We start from the raw sequence: 17,608 nt of genomic DNA, 5'->3' as shown, positions 1-17,608 counted from the left end.
CCCCTGCACAGGGCTCTCTCCAAAGCGAGCACAGGAAGGCTGCTTGCCTTACACCCCTGCGAGACACAGCACACGAGGAATGCTCTGCGTTTCCTGGACATGCCCAGGTCGCCCCCACAGTCTGCTCAGCAGGTCTGGCACATTTCCTGTGCCTCGTAGCACCAAAGAGCCCCTCTGTACTTGCTCCGTGGCCACCTCTCCAGCCTCCCCAGGTATTTGGCAGGCTGTTCCCCTGACCACCCTGATGGAAATCCCGGTGAAGCAGGCAGTGTCTCAGATTCCACTCACAGTTTCTGGAAGGAAGCACGTCTGGGGAAAATCAGATGTGTGGTAGACCCACAGACCCAGGCCTTCAATGAGGCAACTTTAGTGCTGCCTAGGGAAGTCTGCACTATGGAAAATGCCTCCCAGGTGACAAGAAAATGATATTGCCTTCTTTATGTTAGACATCTACCTCCTTTCTGATACCCCACACCTACTCATTTCAAACTGATTTACACAGAGCTAATTGATTAAACTTCACAGCCTCCCTCTGAGTTGGCAAAACTATTGCAGAGCAGAGCACAGAGGAGCACAGCCATTAGTCAAACAAAGTTACTTGGACAAAACAAGCACTGAAAAAACCACCCCAAACACTCTCCCTTGCCTCCAGCCACCACTACCCTAACCTGCCTTCACAACAACACCAGAAAAGCCAAAACCCTGGTCCATTCTGGCTTGAAAATGAGGACATAACTGCTTAATCAGTGACAATTTTGAGGTGTTTTATCAATTCAGCTCTTTCTTTTGCTGTTACCTCCCAAGCTCCTGATGCCTCCACCCTTGGGTACTGCAGCTCCTCCCCTGCTGAACCTGAGCCCTTCCCAGCTGGGCTCCCACGCTGGATGCCAGGTCCTTCAGGCCTCTCCTGCTTTATTTTCCTGTAAGCTCTCTGCTCACACTCTGGCTACATCCCAGACCCAAGTAAAGGTGCCTTACTGAGGTACAGAAAAGTTGGCTGAAGCTGGGGTCAGGCTACAAGGCTGGAAATTAAGAAACATATGATTTATGGTGGAAGCTGGCACATATCCCAAGCACAAGGCATTGGACAAGCTTGCTTATTCCTTCCCCTCATCATTTCTGAAATCAAGGTAGCCTTGAGATCAGAATTTGAGGGCTGTCTCTAGACAGAGCTCTAATTTTGCTGGGGCTCTGTGTGCAAATAAGCAGTAACACCATAAAGATCACCTCTATGAGCAGTTCACTGCTGTAAAATGGATAAAAACTGCAACTAAAGACATCCCTCAAACAAGCCAGCCAGGAAAAAAAAAAAAACAAATAAACAAAAAAACCCCATAAAAACCAAAAAAACAGACAATAAGCACAAAAATACTCAGAGATCCTTATTCCTTAGAACAAACTAGATGTTTTTGAGTCTAAGAACCCATGTCCACTGCAGACTTTGGGAATGTAACTCATCAGATAAGTAATGAGCAATATCTGAAGCAAAGTACAACCTGGTCATAGAGCAGGACCCTGCCACAAAAGGACCAGAAGATGGTTCTTCTCCATCTGCTTAGAAAGGACACTTGCCCAAAAAACATCCCGCAGTTCTGTACAGAAAAATTAAAAATCAGCACTCACATCACCACTCTCAAAATCTTGTTCCTGGTTTCAAAATGAATATAAAAGTTTTTCACATCAACTTTCAATTTTTTTATCACTTTCTGGTCCTGGTTTAAAAAAGAAGGAGGAGCAGGTGGGCTATACTCTGCCTTCACAGAGCCAAATACAGGAGCTGAACAAGAATGACAGAGCTTTGGAGGGGAAAGAACCGGCTCATTGACCCAGCTTCACAAAATCCTTTAGGAGCTCCAGTCTCCCTGATAACTCCATTTGTCTATAATCTCCCTCTATAGGCACCCAGCAAATCCCCTCTGGTGCATCAGGGCTGCTTTCAAATCTGTCTCTTTTCCTGACACACACATACATGCCCCAAGTTCAAACTTGTTTTTGAAGCAATAAAGAGATGCAGAAAAATTGTACATTTAAATGACACGGCGAGGTGGCCAAGTGTGAAGTGAGCCCATCTCTCCCATCTTTCATTTAAAAGGATGAGACAGGACAACAGAAAGCCTGCTGCAATCCCTGTGAAGAGGTCAACGTCAAAACTGGGCCACGTAATTTGCCATTTGAGAAAACAACAACACACAAATAGGAGGACTCTTCGGACCTCTCCTCATTAGGCTGAGAAACCATTTTTGCAGAGGCAGTTTCCCCTTGGGAAAGAGGAGAGGGCAGCGGGAAAGGCAAGTGAACCAACACGAGATTGGCACCACGAGGCGTGACCCTGTGGCGAGCGCATCCCCGCGAGCGCCCGGAGAGCTCCGCTGCCCACGGGGGACTGGGGGAGAGAGCCAAACACAATGAGGCAGACAAAAATGAAACCTAACAGCCCACACAGGGAAACAAAAAAAAATAAAAAAATAGAAAGGAGATTGAGGGATTCTCTCCTGCGATGAGATGCTTGAGGAGCCCTTGGGTCCGGTCAGCCTTTCAGCCAATTTATTCAATCAGCTTAGGCTATCAAGGTGGCAATTCCATCGCTTTTGTTTCAGGACTGAACTGCTGCAGGTCAATCCACCCCAAGCAGACCTGCTTATCTGCCTCCTGGATGTTCAACACTTAAAGGTTATTCAGCTGTACAAAACTGGAAATAGCGTGCAGGGCACTCAGGGTGAGACTCAAGCCACCCGGGACAAACAAGGGTACTGAGCATCAGCATGTTGGGCTCCAGCAGAGAGCTACCCCTCCCTAACTCCCTCTGTGCCCCAGAAAGGAAAGCAGAACAGAGGGGAGAGCTTGTCAATAGACAGATATGAGTGAATACATTAATGCTGCCTAATGGCATCCTCTTTCCTTTGCAATACCACCCTCCATGAGGAAAAGAAGAAAGCCACACTCTTGAAAAAACAGCTCCCACCGAGGACAATGCTGTTCTCAGCTCCCATGAAAAATGAGGGATCTGAATGTGCTGCCCATGTCTTGGGAATCCACCCAAATACACAATGATTCCCTTCCAGCAGCAGTGAAAAATATATACTGCGTAATAACCAAGAGATACCTAAATCATGCAGTTCAACAGCTCTTGCTCCAAAATGATTTAAAAGACCATACTGAGTTGCTGGAATCCTTCCTGTATACTCCCTGTAATGACCATGAGGCTACTGGAGCTGGACTGGAGATCTTGTGCTGACACAGTTTGGGTTGCTGTCTGAAATGCAGCTCTTTCTTCAAAAAGCAAGGGAGCTCAGAGAACACACATGAAGAGAGTACAGTATCCACCACAGCCCACACGAGCCCTGCTGCCAGTCTGACATGGAGCTGCAACAGGTATCAATGCCATCAACATTTGGGGTAAATTTGGGAAGTCAGCAAGAATCCCGTGATTAATGTGAAAAGACTCATTTAGGACACTGATGTGCCAAATCTGCATTAAGACAACACAAAATGGTCAAATTAGAGGATAATCAGATTTCTTTCATGTAGGCAATACAGATTAAAAAACAGCTGTGAAAGTTATATTCATTTTGTCCATCCTTAAAATAAGTCATTTTCCCTGTATTTATAGAAGAGGAAAAGCTAAATATTACAATAGGGGTCAGCTGCAGTTCAGCACATAAAGAAAAAAAAAAATCCCAGGAAAACTATTTCAAAATAGAAAACTTTTATTTGCTTAAACCTGGATAGAGGAAATTTAGATGTCTCAGTTCAGCTGCTCAAATGGAAAGTGTACTGTGTTTTCCTCCTGCAGCACCCAACCAGTCAGCTCAGGAGCCAAAAAACAGACAAGCTTGTGTATCCATTACAGAGCTCTCTCCATTTCCCCTGCTCTCCTTATCCCTGTATCTTTATCTCGTCCAGCAGCATTGTTTTCTACCCCATCATACTCTCTGGCTATTCTTCCATAACCTCTTGTGCCTTCCCTAGACACCTATATTCCCCATGCACACAATTTTTCTTCCTAGCCTTTATGTTCTGCCACAAACTGCTAGTACTGCTTCCACAGAGCAGAGTTTCCTAACTAAAGATGGTTATTGATGTACAGTACTAGTGTTTTAGTGCAGTAGCAGAATCAATAAACCAGGAAATACTGCTTTGTCAGATTTTTTCCGGCGCATGCTGGGAAATATTTTTTACTGCCTTTGGATGGTCACAGAGGTTTTCTTTAGAGATCACACTGGAGCATGAACTGTGTCTTCCCTAGGAAGAGCTGAAGCTCTCCTACCCTCTAGTGACTGGAACAGAACAGAGCACAGGGTTGAAGCTTTTTTCATTTTAAACAATTCTTTTATGTCTCCTACATCAGCACCACGCTTCAGCATCTCTTAATTTTATTTTGAAAGGTATTAAGGCACAAGACAGAGTCTTGTGAGATGAAAGGATGACAGCTAAAGGTCCAAAAACACATATGAAAAGAAATTATACAAAATGAAATGAGATATTGCATAAAAACAAAAAAGAAAAAAAAAAACCCTCAACAGAAAAAAAAAAAAAAAACCCAAAATTTCCAGTTACAGGAACCAAGACAGAATTTTGGCTATTCTAAAGAAAAAGAACCTGAGTTTAAAAACCTGACTCCCTTTCCCAGGTCCCAAAGCCAACCAGCATCCAGTGACAGCTGTGTGAGAAAGATGGGGATGAAGCAACACTGACCGAGCCAGGGCACAGTAATTTCCAGAGTTTTAGTTAAAATCTAAAGTGATGAGCTCTTCAGTTATTCCATCATTATCTACCAAGTGGCATTCAGGGATTCCTGGCAGCTCTCTGCTCCAAGCACTGCAATATCCCTGCAATCAGGGCTCCGAAGGCTGTACTTTGCACTTCTTCTGTTGACAAAAACATTCTTGCTGGCACAATACCTGAGATGGTTGGCTCCTCTACACAGCACACCACAGTTGGAATGAATAAAACAAGAGGAGGTTAATGATTCAATCTATTTAGGCACAAACCGGTAGTTACAGAGGAAAAATATCATGAGAACACACTCATCTTAAGAGCCAAATTCTGCTTTTCAGAGACTGAGACTGTACAGCTCTCAAGCTGGGTATTGGGGCTTGCACTGTCTGTATCATTGTTATTTACTCAATAGCAAATTAAGGCTTTACAGAACACATAAAAAGCCACAGTCTGTTTCCTGAACAAGTTAAAATCTAATGCAAAAATGATACAGGAATATAAAAGTAATGGAAGCCTGCAGGGATCCTACAGGAGACCAAGGGAAGCAAGTTACATGGACATGTGGCAAACACACAAATCTTGGAAATCCTGTTACAATGGAGGCAATGAAAACTCCCAGCTCAGCCTCCATCCCAAGAACAAAAGGAATTTCAAAACCCACAGGGGCAACCAGAAGAAATACTGCTTCACAAAATTCCACCCATGGTGAGAGGCAGCCCCAAGGACAGACAGGGATCCGGGAGAGCCTCATTCAACTCCTGCACCTGTCTGGGTGCTCTGGAACAGCTCAAACCCTCCACATCTCCTTCCATTTCAGTTGAATTTACACCCCTTTTACTAAGGAAAGAAAGTTTGTCTCCCTTTCTACAGCTCTTGGTGAATGAGGTCTTACATTCACTTGCCACTAGACACTATCATGGCACCTACAATTAGAAACCAGCAGCAATGTCCCATCATGATGAATAGAAAAATCAAAAAAGAAAAGGATATCACAGCCATCACGTTGTGACAGGTTGCCTCTACACTTGTGAGTTTTCCTTTGTTTAGCCTTTTTCAGAGGAGGGCACAGATTTTGGGAGGGGACCTTCATTTTCGTTAAGTGGAAAAAAAAAATAAATATGGATTACCTTGGATGAAGTTCGTTTCTTTCGACTTGACCATCTCTGTTCATGACTCCCCATTATTGTACCAAAGAGAATCCAGGGAAAGGAAACAGGTAAGGAGTAAAATGGGGAAAGTGTTTAGTAAAATAATTCAAACAACAGCTTGTCAAATGAGTTAGAAATGCCTATTACAAAATACAGGGCTAAATCTACAACTGCATCTCCATCTACCTTCCCTGCCTCATGGAACATAACAACCAACATGCTCAAAATACCTGCATTGCACCAAAAAAAGAGACAATAAAAAAAAAAAAAGTAATTGAGAATAAAAAGTGGAGGGACCCAGAGCCATTAGTAAGAAACATGGCTTATACTTTTGGTGCCATCTGGTTCTACAGTAAGCTAATTTAAAAAGGGGGAAAAAAAATCATCGTGCTGTTAAGTGCTAATGTGGACAGAGCTATTTCACTGTTCTGATTCCTTTGGAAATGGCTGAGCAATCTGCATTTGAAATATGAGGGCTTAAAACATTGTCTTTAAAAAAAAATTACAGTGTGCACCAGCTCTTCTATCATCTGCACTCTGAATGTTAACTAAGCACCCAAGAGTACCAAAAGCTGCTATTTAAACCAATAAGCTTTGTTTCACTGGCTAGGTCCACTTTAGCCCAGGCCTTACTAAAAATCCTAGAATTCCTGAGGTTCTTCTGACTAAACTAACTTTTTTGCTGAAGTAACTTTACATTTTTGCTTCACCCTCTCCTGCAATTCAGTTACACATGCCAACAATGCTGTCTTGTACAAGTTAGAGGGGAGTTCACACTCCAAAAAAAACCTGGATGTATACAGATGTATAAATACACCATTATTTAGATGTATAATACAGATGTATAAATAGATGTATAAATACACCATTATTTTAAATATTGCCATTCAGCTTTCAAATAATCACATAGTGAGATAAAAATAACTCTATTATTACCTTGTTATTAATTAAGACTTCACAATTCTGAAAAAGGCATGTATTTGAAAAATAAATAATGAACAGCAGATATCCCACATTAGCTTCTTCTCATTTTGCTTTCCAACCCCTTGAAACATTTATGTTTCTATAAATAATCCCATTCAGGCTGGAATTCCATACCTATAATTCAATAATGTGCTGTAAACAGCAAGTTTCACACTCAACTCTACAGAAAACTTGTAGAAATATTTTCTCTTAATATGTATTACACATATTTAAAACTAGGTCTGGTTTTTAAGACAGTCCAAGTAACTGCCTGATCTTGGGTATTCTCCACCCCTTGCTAGCCAGGAGCAGAATTAGTTCACCAATATTTGTGTGCTGCACACTCTGTATAAAACACTAGGAGAAAACTTTAAAAATAGAAGCAAAAAAGCCATGTGCAGGACCTGAAATTTTAAAAAAACTATTAGCTTCAGTTATGGTGTTCCCAATCTCTGCCCAGCTTCTCTGGGTTTCTAACAATCACCACATTTCTGCATCAGGAGCCAAGTTCAGTTAACTCAGTGAAACTGTCAGTGGGAAGATCAGGGTTTTTCCAGCAACCTCCTCCTCTCAGCCTGGTGCTCCTCCACAGGACAGTTTAAGTCTTGACATCCACACTCAGTTTTTAGATTTCACCTGGATAAGTTTTTTCATTGTTGTTAAAAAAACAAAAAGGAAATATCATAGCTTTTCTTCAACCTGCCCATTGCAGTGCTGGACACATGGCCAGAGCACAGAGAGCACTGCCACAGTGCACATCACACTGACATGACAGAAGCATCCAGCTACAAATGTCCACACAACTTTAACCCACCTAAATACATGGCTTGTTTTTTTATTTTTGAAGTTATGCACTGTCTCGATTTCAATATTGAGTCTCAGAGGATGAAAATAAAGGTGGCATTTCCCAGTAAATCAGATTATGCCAGCTCTTCTTTTCTCCCCCCTACAAATTCCATCTACAAATTTGATTTCCTAAGCCACTTACATTTCTCTTGAAGTCTCCTTGCTTGACTGCTAGACTCAAGTTTAATACAATCACTCCCATGTCGTCTTCTAAACTGTTGGGATCTTCCAGTTTTAAAACCTGTTCAGTAGTTCTACACAGCAACAAAAAAAAGAAAAAAAAAAAAGTTGTGCATTTATTGACTCCAGTTAACTCAAGTTGATTATTAAAGGTCAGGCTGAGCTGTGCAAATTTCAGCTTCTTGTCTGAAATTCCCAGTATTGAGTTTAAATGTTAAAATGGGAAATCTGGAGAGTTCTTTCTTGGTTCTGAAAAAATACACCCCTCTTTTAATAATGCAGCACAGTGTTCCTATAGCACTGCTCACTACTCATAACCCTCCATATGCAGGTACACACTGAATTAAGTTACTACTACCTCTACTACACAGAAAAGAAGAGTGACAGGAAACTGTCACTCCAAGTGAATTTTCTAATATTAGTGGTTTGTATTTGACTCCAGAGATATTTATTCTGCTTTTAATCCCCCTCCATGACTCTGTTCCCTTGCTGGAAACAGGAATGCTGGTATTTTACCTGGTGGCAGTATCTCATGGGCGAATTAACATTTCTAGAAATTCAGATACAACAGCCACAGGAGCTACAACAGCCCCCACACAGGGAAAACACATTTCCCAAAAAAAAAAAAAAAGAAGTCATTGCACAGCAAGAGAGTATAAAAGAAACAACTAAAACTTGAATTCCTGGCTTCCAGCTCCACACTGAGCCCAAGCAGCAGCAGCAGCAGCAGACAAAAGGCACAGGGCTTGCCTCGGCACTAAATCAGGGCCAGATGCAGCTGCTGCAGGCACGGATGGATGCGGGGGGAGGCTGGAAAAGGGCCCTGGCAGCAGCCAGGCAAAATGCTCCTCAGCCCCAGAGAAAGGCACCCCGTGGGGCTGAGGACAGGTCCCAAACCCTCTCCTCCTCTTCCTTCTTCCACCTCCATAAATTGTCCTGGTGAAGCTTTCCCTAAACAACGCTGCACTGAGAAATTCTTAGTCCCAGAACCGGGCTCTGTCCAGGCTGGATTTGAACCTAGCACATAACGCTGGATAAAAATGTCTGCAGAAGATACATCTCAAGTGATTTCTCTTGAAATCCCCACTCTTCTATCAAAAATAAGTTTTCATGAATAGAAAAAAAAAATTCCAAGCCAGAAAAAAAGCATTTCACTACTTCCCTCTGTTTCTCAATTAAGCTGCATTAATAACCTTTAATTAAATGAACTGTTACCTATTGAGTTCAAGTTCAGTGAGCGCTACAGATGCCGAGCCCATGAAGTCTGAAGAGGTTAAATCACGATCGTACACCTGGTGGCAAAATAAGACAAATATTTCCAATTTTCACATCATAAGCCAGTTTTATCCCAGGCGATGAAAGAACAGATATTTTAAGCCCTTTCAGTTCAATTTTGTATTTGAAAGATCAAAGCTTAGATGTAATTCAGGGATCACTTTCCATCTCCCCGCTTTAATTTGTATTTTTAGCTAAATATTTAACCAGCATTTTGAAAGTATCTTCTTAATATTATGTAAACAGAGACATGTGTGCTGCTATGGATTGTGCCTGCTCCTTTATACTCTGCACGACAGCATAATGAAACGCTGCACAAAAATCAGGTACTTCTGCTTACAGATGTTTTAGCAATTAGTGCTCACAACTGGTAGCTTGTGGTTCTGGTAACTGTAACGTTACTCATAACCAGAAAAGGCTTTGCTACTTGTCACGGCTGCATCCCAGGTAATAATTCTGAGCAGCCCAGCCAAATTACACTCCTAAAACGTGCTTCCGAAACCGCCCTTGGTTTCCCTGAGTTTGCACAAGCACCAGGGGAGAGAGAGAGAGAGAGAGCAGAATTCAGCTCCACGGCTTTAAACAGATCCACTCAAGGAGTTTTATTTCAAACTTGGGTTTTTACAGACGGAAAGCAAAACATGCAAGTAAAATCTGGGAAAGACATATGTGCATTTTAATTTGAAATTGCTGAAGCTCTTAAATCGGATTGAGTTTTATGCCGTGCTGCTACAGCGAATAAAAATCAGTATGTTTCTAAAGCTGAAAATAATTGCTTAAAAAAATATTGGCCAATCTTTCAAAAATCTTACCAAAAAACCAAAACTTACCTTGATCCAGAGTTTTTGATCGAGGGTCTGTATGGGCAGCACAACAGTTTCATCCCAAACTGGGTTGAGGTTCTTGTAGACTACCTTACTTTTGTAGAGGGTTTTGCCATTCAGTTTAAACTTCACATATGGGTCACTTGTACCTGTGATAATAAATAAAAAATAGATTAGCATGCCCATAATGAACTCCACTACCTTAAATTGTATTTTCATAAAATAATTAAAAACAGTTAATGGCAATTATCTATTTTACAAATACATGCATATACTTAATTACCTATATAAAAATTGCTCATTCATACAGGAAATTTACAGACAGAACCAGAAAGTTATCTGAAAGCAGGCAACCAAAAAACCTTCATTGTTTGCCTGATCTCTGTTGTTTCATTTTTAAAGAACATTAATTGTTGTTTAACAACTCTGTTAAAATTTTAATTTGGTAAAAGAGCTAACAGAAGCAGCATTAAAGCACTATTTACAGGCCAACTAATGACACAGTGGAAGAGAGAAAATGTGATGCTGTGACTAGGAATATATTCAAAGGACCAAACTCCAGAGCATCGTAACTGGGATAGGAGCTCCAAGGAAACCAGTAACAATAGCTAAAATACCCGTCAGGATTTCATCACTGGTGTCACTTTGCCAATTTACTTAAAACCCAATTTGGGGTTTCAGTGAAAAAATACCAACGTTATTCATCAGCTCAGGATAAAAACCACACAGAGAACAGACTCTGTAAAAACAAGCACTGTCCAGGTAACATGATTTTTAATCCAAGTGGCACAATTCGCCATGGCAATTATGTCCCTTGTTTTTATGGAGCAGATGTCCATGGACAGAGCGTGAGGCTCGTGCCACTCAGCAGCAATAGAAAGACTTGCATCTGTCAAAGGAAAACAGAAGAGGGAATCAACTTTTAATTATTGTTATTAAACTGGTGGCATCTGCACTAATACCAGCCACCATGCAGGATACCAGGTAAGAGGGGGAACAAGGCACAGGGAGGATTTAACTAGATGATGGTTGATTTAGTTATTCATACCATTTTTTATTGAAAAAAAAATCTTCACAAGCTGCAAATAAAGGGGAAAAATCAAACTGAGGTGTAGCAGCATCTACAATTAACTGAGCCTAGGTGCCATTCACCTGTCATATCCAGTATTTTCTGTATTGTAAGTTATATTTGGAATTAAACTTCCCTCCTAACAGTTCAGTTTCATTAGAAGGGTAATATCTAAGGTGATGGTCCTGGCTTCCCCCCAGCCTGCAGCAAGGGCTGCTGGAGGAAAAGACTGATTTCTACAGCAGACTTCAGAGTCAGAAATAATCTGAACTTCTCCTCCCTGGTTCCCATTGGCCCAAAAAATATATGGCAGTCCAGGATAACCCAGCCTAAGAGCATTATTCAGTCTTGCCAATGATTTGGTGCACCTGTATGTGAAAAATCTGTATTTAAACATCCAAAGTTTTCATCAGTGTTATGTAAGATAGACCTAAACTCAAGAAAAAACAATTACGTGTAAGCATATATTTGGAATTATGCAGCACTGTAAAGAATTGTGCTCCTGGGAGACAGACATGTTTCTAAGAACTATAGAAAGTTTTTATTCTGCTTTAATTTCAGAAGGGAAGAGTTGTAGAACCTGGTCTGTTCTGCACATAAAGTGTGTTTCATTCACAGAAGGAAAATATCAGTTTCAAAATATCAGGCTTTCAAATACTGTCTGCAGCTGATCCTTTTCCTGAATAATAATTGTTGAAAAAAACTTTTTTTTTGTTAAAAAAAAAAAGCAAGCTGCAGACTTCTTAAACAGAATTTTCTTTTTCTTCTCCTCTCAGAGAGAATAATAGTAAGGGCCTGATCCAAAGCCAGGAAAGTCGGAGGGCAGATTCTCATTGTTCCCGATGGGTTAGGACTAGACCTTTCCCTAAAAATTTCTCAGAACTATGATTATACTCTTATACAAAGCATGCAGCTTAAAACCAGCACAATTTCCAGGAGTGGGAACACACAGATAGATCATAGCCCCACAGTGTGGGGGGCAGCAGTCCTCAGAAGATGCAGAATTAAGAAATAACACTGCTGAGCTCTTTGGTGTCACTTCAAAAAGATTTTAAAAGACCAAAATAAAGCAAAAAATCCATGGACTTTTATTAACGGGGTAAGCTGGACAAAACTGCATAATTAAAAGTAAGAATAATAATAATGTTCACAACCTATTCTGTGCATGAAATAGCAACTGGCCAAGACAAGGAAAGCAAGTGATGAAATGAAAGCACAAAGAGACGATAGAGGCAGGTGGTTTATGGCCATAACTCATCTGCTTTTGGCACAAAAAACCCATGAAAAAGGGCAAAACCTGAAAAGAGAGAGAAAAATAGGAGATACAGAATAAAAGCAAACAGCCAGCAAGTTCAATACCAACAAGCAGAAAACTCCAAGCCCTTTCTCTGAGGATGGGAAGCAGGAAGTCTATAGCTAAGTAAGCCTCCCAGTTGCATTATTGCTCTGAAAAGCTTTCCAGGTTGTTATACAGTGAAGTAAAATAAAAGGTGGGGGAGGGAAGGGCTGCCCAGCACTGCTCATGTGAGCCAGGCTTTAGCGATCATTCTCATGTATTTATTTTTAATAAACTCTTCCTTTATATTTACACATATTTATATATAGAAACATACACATATATAGAAAAATAATATATATAAAAGGAATATATAGGAAAGGCATATATATAAAAGGAATATATGTTTTGTTTATATAATAGTATACATTGTACATAAAAAAAAAAAGACGGAGGGGGAAGCTATAATAAAAAGAGGCCCTTAATTAAATAAGATTGCCACTCTGGGATCAGGCCTTCATGCTTGTCAGCTTACTCTCAAAATAAACATCTCAAAGCGGGGCCTCAGTGGTGTCACTTACCCCAGCAAGGCAGCCTGGGTAATCCCTTGCTATCTTGACAGCTCCATAATGTTCCAGCGGCTTCACGGGTGAGCGGCGGCATCCGCGCCGCGGAAAATATTAACGCCGCGAATGAACGGCGAGAGGGGGACGGCGGCTTACAAAAGCCAAACAAGGGAAAGGTGTCAAGTTAGCAACGGTGTTAATTGTGAGGGAAAATAATTGTGGCGGGGCGGGGAGGGGGGGTCCTGCGGCGCTCGCCTGTCGGGGCTGTCACGGGGGTGACATCTCAACTAGGCCGGAGGGGGACAGGGGTCGGCACCGGAGCGCGGCTGCCGCGGCCTACAAACGACAGGATGGTGCCTCGGTGCCAGCCAGCAGCTGGACTGTCACCTGGGCAGTGGGACACAGCACCTGAGGACCACTGGTGGTCACTGGGGTGAGGCTGGGTGGCCGTGGAGAAATGTCAGGGATGGAGGTGGCACCACGGCCTCCCCGCGGGCCTGCTCCAGGCCGTTCCCAAGATGCTGGCGGAGCTCCCTGCTCATTGTGTCTGGTTCTGGTTTCCTTTAAGACGCCCCAGATTGCATCCAGGTGAGCAGAACAGTTGACAGGGAATGAGAAATAAGCCAGGTGGGCAAGCCTCTCCTGATGGGATGAACAGCACAGACTGCAAATTACTGACTGCATTTGAATTCAGGGCTTGAAACCTTCTGGATTCAAGCTCAGAAAGACGTCTGGGTCTATTAAAAGCTATTTATAAGAGACAATCTACAATCTAGGCAGAAAAACATAACTTTTCTTGAAAAGAGCCTGGTGATGTTAGAGATGAACCAGTCTAAAAAAAGGATTTTTTGTTTATAATCTTCTTTTAACTGTGACAGAAATGGATAATTTTCTGAAGAAGCCAGACCAATTTAAAAAAAAAAAAAAAAAGCTTTTTACCATCCATTTCCTAGTGAAGGCAACTGAATCAACAACTTTTAAGCACATGCATGCAGGCTCTTCTGAAAGCAAGGTCTCACTCACATCAGCTGTAGCAGTACCAAGAGGGGAATGAATTATTGTTAAAACCAGTTGAGAATTTTACCCCCAAAATACATCTCTCTGGTGGGAAAAACAAGGTGCTTTGAGGTTAATTTGTATATTGTGCAGTGAAAGAAATAGGTTCTCACACAGTATAAAATATATGGACAAAAGATATATAAAAAGCCAAGATAATCTGTTTCTAAGCCTAAAGCAAACCAAATAAGAGTAAAAAGGAAGGCTGGCCTCTTAAAAAAAAATTATTCCATCAGCTAGGCCTCTTTCCCCATGAGAGAAAGAACATACATCTTGGCAGTGATGCTCCCTGGAATTCCTTTGCATAATACCAATTTAATTTCTATTTTCTTCCACTAAGGCTAAAAAGCAATGAGTGCAGGCAGACCAGACATCACCTAAAACCTCAGAAAGCTTCAGTGAGCAGAAAGTTGCTGGGACAGAGCAGCAGGAGAGGGTTTAGTAGCCCAAGAAACTGTTAAAGTTGTTTTTAAATGGATACTGCTGCCCTCTAGCAGCTACCGAGGGATGGATCACATCCACTGCTTCAGAGCGAGGGAAAAAATAACCCAACAAACCCAGAAGACCCAATATAATTTCAAGCCACACACTGTTTTATGGGAGCAAACTTACTGGAAATGTAGCATATGAAACAAGTCTCGTTCCATTAATAAATAAATAAAAATGACCACCAAATTGCCTTAAAATCTTGAAAAAATCAAAGAGCAGTGTGAAATATAACCTAGACTATCTTAAGTTTTGGTTAAAAAACTAAATTTTAATCTGAAGAAGGAAATTAAGGATTTATTTTATATGCATGTAAAGAATAAATATCTGAAAATCTTCCTAGAAATAGAATCACTGGAGTTATTTACGACAAAGAGTAAAAGACATTCTAAAATGGAACACACATTTTTCTTTTTAAGTAGAAAACCACTACATCCTTGTAGCAAAACAGCCAAGATCAAGGCTTCAAGGGGAAATCAGAAAAAAAAGTATTCTGCTGGCAGGAAATTCAGGTGATTTTGGAAAGTTTTGTGCCCAGCTAGTTTTACGTGGCCAGATGGAAATGAAACATTGCTTGGAAACAAGCAGAGTCCCAAAAGGTTCCAAGTGAAAATAAAACCAACCAGAAAAAAAAATACACACAAACCTAAAAAGAAAACCACCACAAAAAAAAAAACCAAAACAACAATAAACTGAAAAACACCAGAGAAGTGTGAAGAAAGTGTGCAAACCCACTCCCAGTTGATGGGAGGATGAAGGAGGGGAAAAATGCCTGAACTTAACGTTAATAGAAAGAAAGATGCAGATAAAGCACTTTCTATTCAAGACACTTTAGAAACACCAAAAACAAAGGAACTGAGGAAAAATCTACCAAAATGCCATGTGACATACACTAGGGACATGTGACATAAAGCATAGAATTGTCTTTGGTAAGAGAATTAGTCCAGCTGAACACTGCTGTAGGCACTGGCAGAGGCTCCAAGATCTCCCTGGAGCATTCTCTCCTGCATGCTAAACAACCCCAACTCAGTGTTGTTTCTTGTATTCTGAGTCTTCACACTAACAAAATCTTCTTGCAAGGTCCCAGGAAATGCAGTGTGAGCTGTTAACACAGGCAGGCGCCCCCCAAGACTCAGCTCTGACAACGGATGGAGCTAGAACAGTTTAAGAAACCTGTTTTCTAAACTACAGTTCTGACACAAGAGGAGTCACAGGCTGTTCTCTGGGCCCAAATATTCTCTTTCTATGCTATCATTCCTACATTACCTAATTTAACATTACAAGCATGGGAAGACATAGAAATTGCTTTTGTTTGAACTCCTCCAGACACATAAATTGCTTTTGTTTGAACTCCTCCTGTTTTTCTGAGGTTCCTATCTCAGTGCATTCCTTTCCCACGCCAGTGCAGGCAGGATGCTCACAGGGATCACTGGGTACAAGGCAAAGTTTCAGGCACACACTTTGCACTTCCAGAAACCGGGCTTGGCACAGACAGGCACTCTCAGCACAAGCCCTTGCTCACAGAGCCACAGGGCATCCAAACCTCCAAACAAGTGCTCAGCACCAGTTCCAACTCTCAGCAGTTGTAAATGAGCCATGATTGCGCCTTTCAAAAAGAAGTGAGAAAAGTTGCCTAATACATGGCAATAATTAATAAATCTGAAGGCCTAATGATCTAATTGCAGATACCCTGAAAACAGAGAAAGTCTGAATTAATCAGCATGTTTGCAGAGAGCAATTCAGCCTAATTGCTCTGAGCATTTGCTTTCCAAACAATTACTTGCTCTAAGCTGACAAATACCCAGCACAGCACACACACACATCCCTTCCTCTGGCACTCTGGTATCTGCACGGACCCAGGCACTGAATCACAGAATGATAAAATACCCTGAGTTGGCAAAACCCACTGGGATCACCAAGGTCTGACTCCTGTATAGCCAGAAGACTACCAGGTAACCAGAGCTATGAGCAGTGGGTTCCTGTAGACTCACTACTGCTGAAAGTCAAAAATGTATGTTATTCTACAACCTTTCTCTCCTTTTATTTTGTCCTTGGGAGGCTGATCTCTAGCTCAGCTCACAGGGAGCCCCCAGGACCCTCTGGTAGTGGGGGCTGTGAGATGCGAAAGCAGAGAATGATGTGCTGAGAAGGAAAGCAAGATGCACCCATCGAGGCATTGCATCTTCTGTACTATTGCTGCTCCCTTTGCTCCCTCTTCCCACGTTCAGCTGCCTCTGTCATGAGAGGAAAGGAAGGAGAAGAAAACCAAAGTGCAGCAACAGGAAACAAATGAAACCTGAAAGGAAGAAACAGAGACAGTCCACAAAGGCCTCGTAAAAAAGATCTACAGAACACAAAACCAGGTAGAAAAGAGACACACACAAAGTTCAGGCTGGAACATGTGGTTAAAGGGGAAAGAAAAAGAAAGAAGACACCAGCCACAGCCACTCACCAGCTGACATCACATTTGAGAACTGTGTTTCCTGTAACCACACTGTTTAACAGATGAAAAATGAACTTCAAAAGCACAGGATTTGGAAATGGGGATGGGGAGGCTTCTCACTCTCCCAGGCACTCAAAACCCAGTTTCTGTTTATTCTTACAGCAGCAGAGCTTTGCCACCTGAAAGAAAGCAGCACTTCCTTACAGCTGTGGCATCACTTTGTTCACTGCTGTGTAAGGGTGACTCCACTGGGAGCAACGTGCACAGTCACAGCACCCCCGTGCCAAAAGGGAGCAGGACCTTTGAGACTTCTTTAGGTTGACTCAAACAACCAAGAGGCATCACCCTGCCCTGGGAAGGTGATCCAGCAGGTGGAAATGGGCTCCAGCCTCTCCCAGCTCAAAGCCTGAAGTTGAGCTTCACAAAACAAGGGTCAACCAGACCATAAAACCACTAAGGGTGCGACAAGATGTCAACACTTAGAGGACCAGTGATTTTTTATAAAACCAAATGAGATAGAGAATAATTGTCTCTCTGTCCTGCCAAGCTGCTGCAGTGCTCCACAGATTTTTAATCAAAAAAAATACATTTCTGCTTTCTTACTACCTGTAAGTAGTAAGAAATACTACCTGCAGTAATACCTGCAGTATTAAAACTACACAGACACAAACTCCTTGCCATCACAGAAACACATCTAATAACAGTAATACTATAAAAAAAATACATCAAAATTGACCTTCTGGTGCTGTGTATAAAC

The 17,608-nt window shown here is 41.7% G+C and overlaps 1 protein-coding gene across 1 annotated transcript in view; it reads right to left on the bottom strand.

Annotated features, from left to right (window-relative positions):
* Positions 1-17,608, bottom strand: part of MCTP2 (multiple C2 and transmembrane domain containing 2) — a 117,768-nt gene that overhangs the window by 74,321 nt on the left and 25,839 nt on the right. The window contains exons 5-8 of the mRNA XM_015639417.3: positions 9,962-10,104; positions 9,072-9,148; positions 7,819-7,930; positions 5,847-5,882 (exon numbers count right to left, since the gene is read on the bottom strand). Coding sequence (XP_015494903.1) covers positions 5,847-5,882; positions 7,819-7,930; positions 9,072-9,148; positions 9,962-10,104 — 368 coding nt within the window. The remainder of the gene's footprint in view (positions 1-5,846; positions 5,883-7,818; positions 7,931-9,071; positions 9,149-9,961; positions 10,105-17,608) is intronic.

Source organism: Parus major, chromosome 10 (assembly GCF_001522545.3).
Source record: "Parus major isolate Abel chromosome 10, Parus_major1.1, whole genome shotgun sequence".
In the NCBI taxonomy this organism is placed as follows: Eukaryota; Metazoa; Chordata; class Aves; order Passeriformes; family Paridae; genus Parus; species Parus major.
This window is presented reverse-complemented; position numbering and strand designations above follow the sequence as displayed.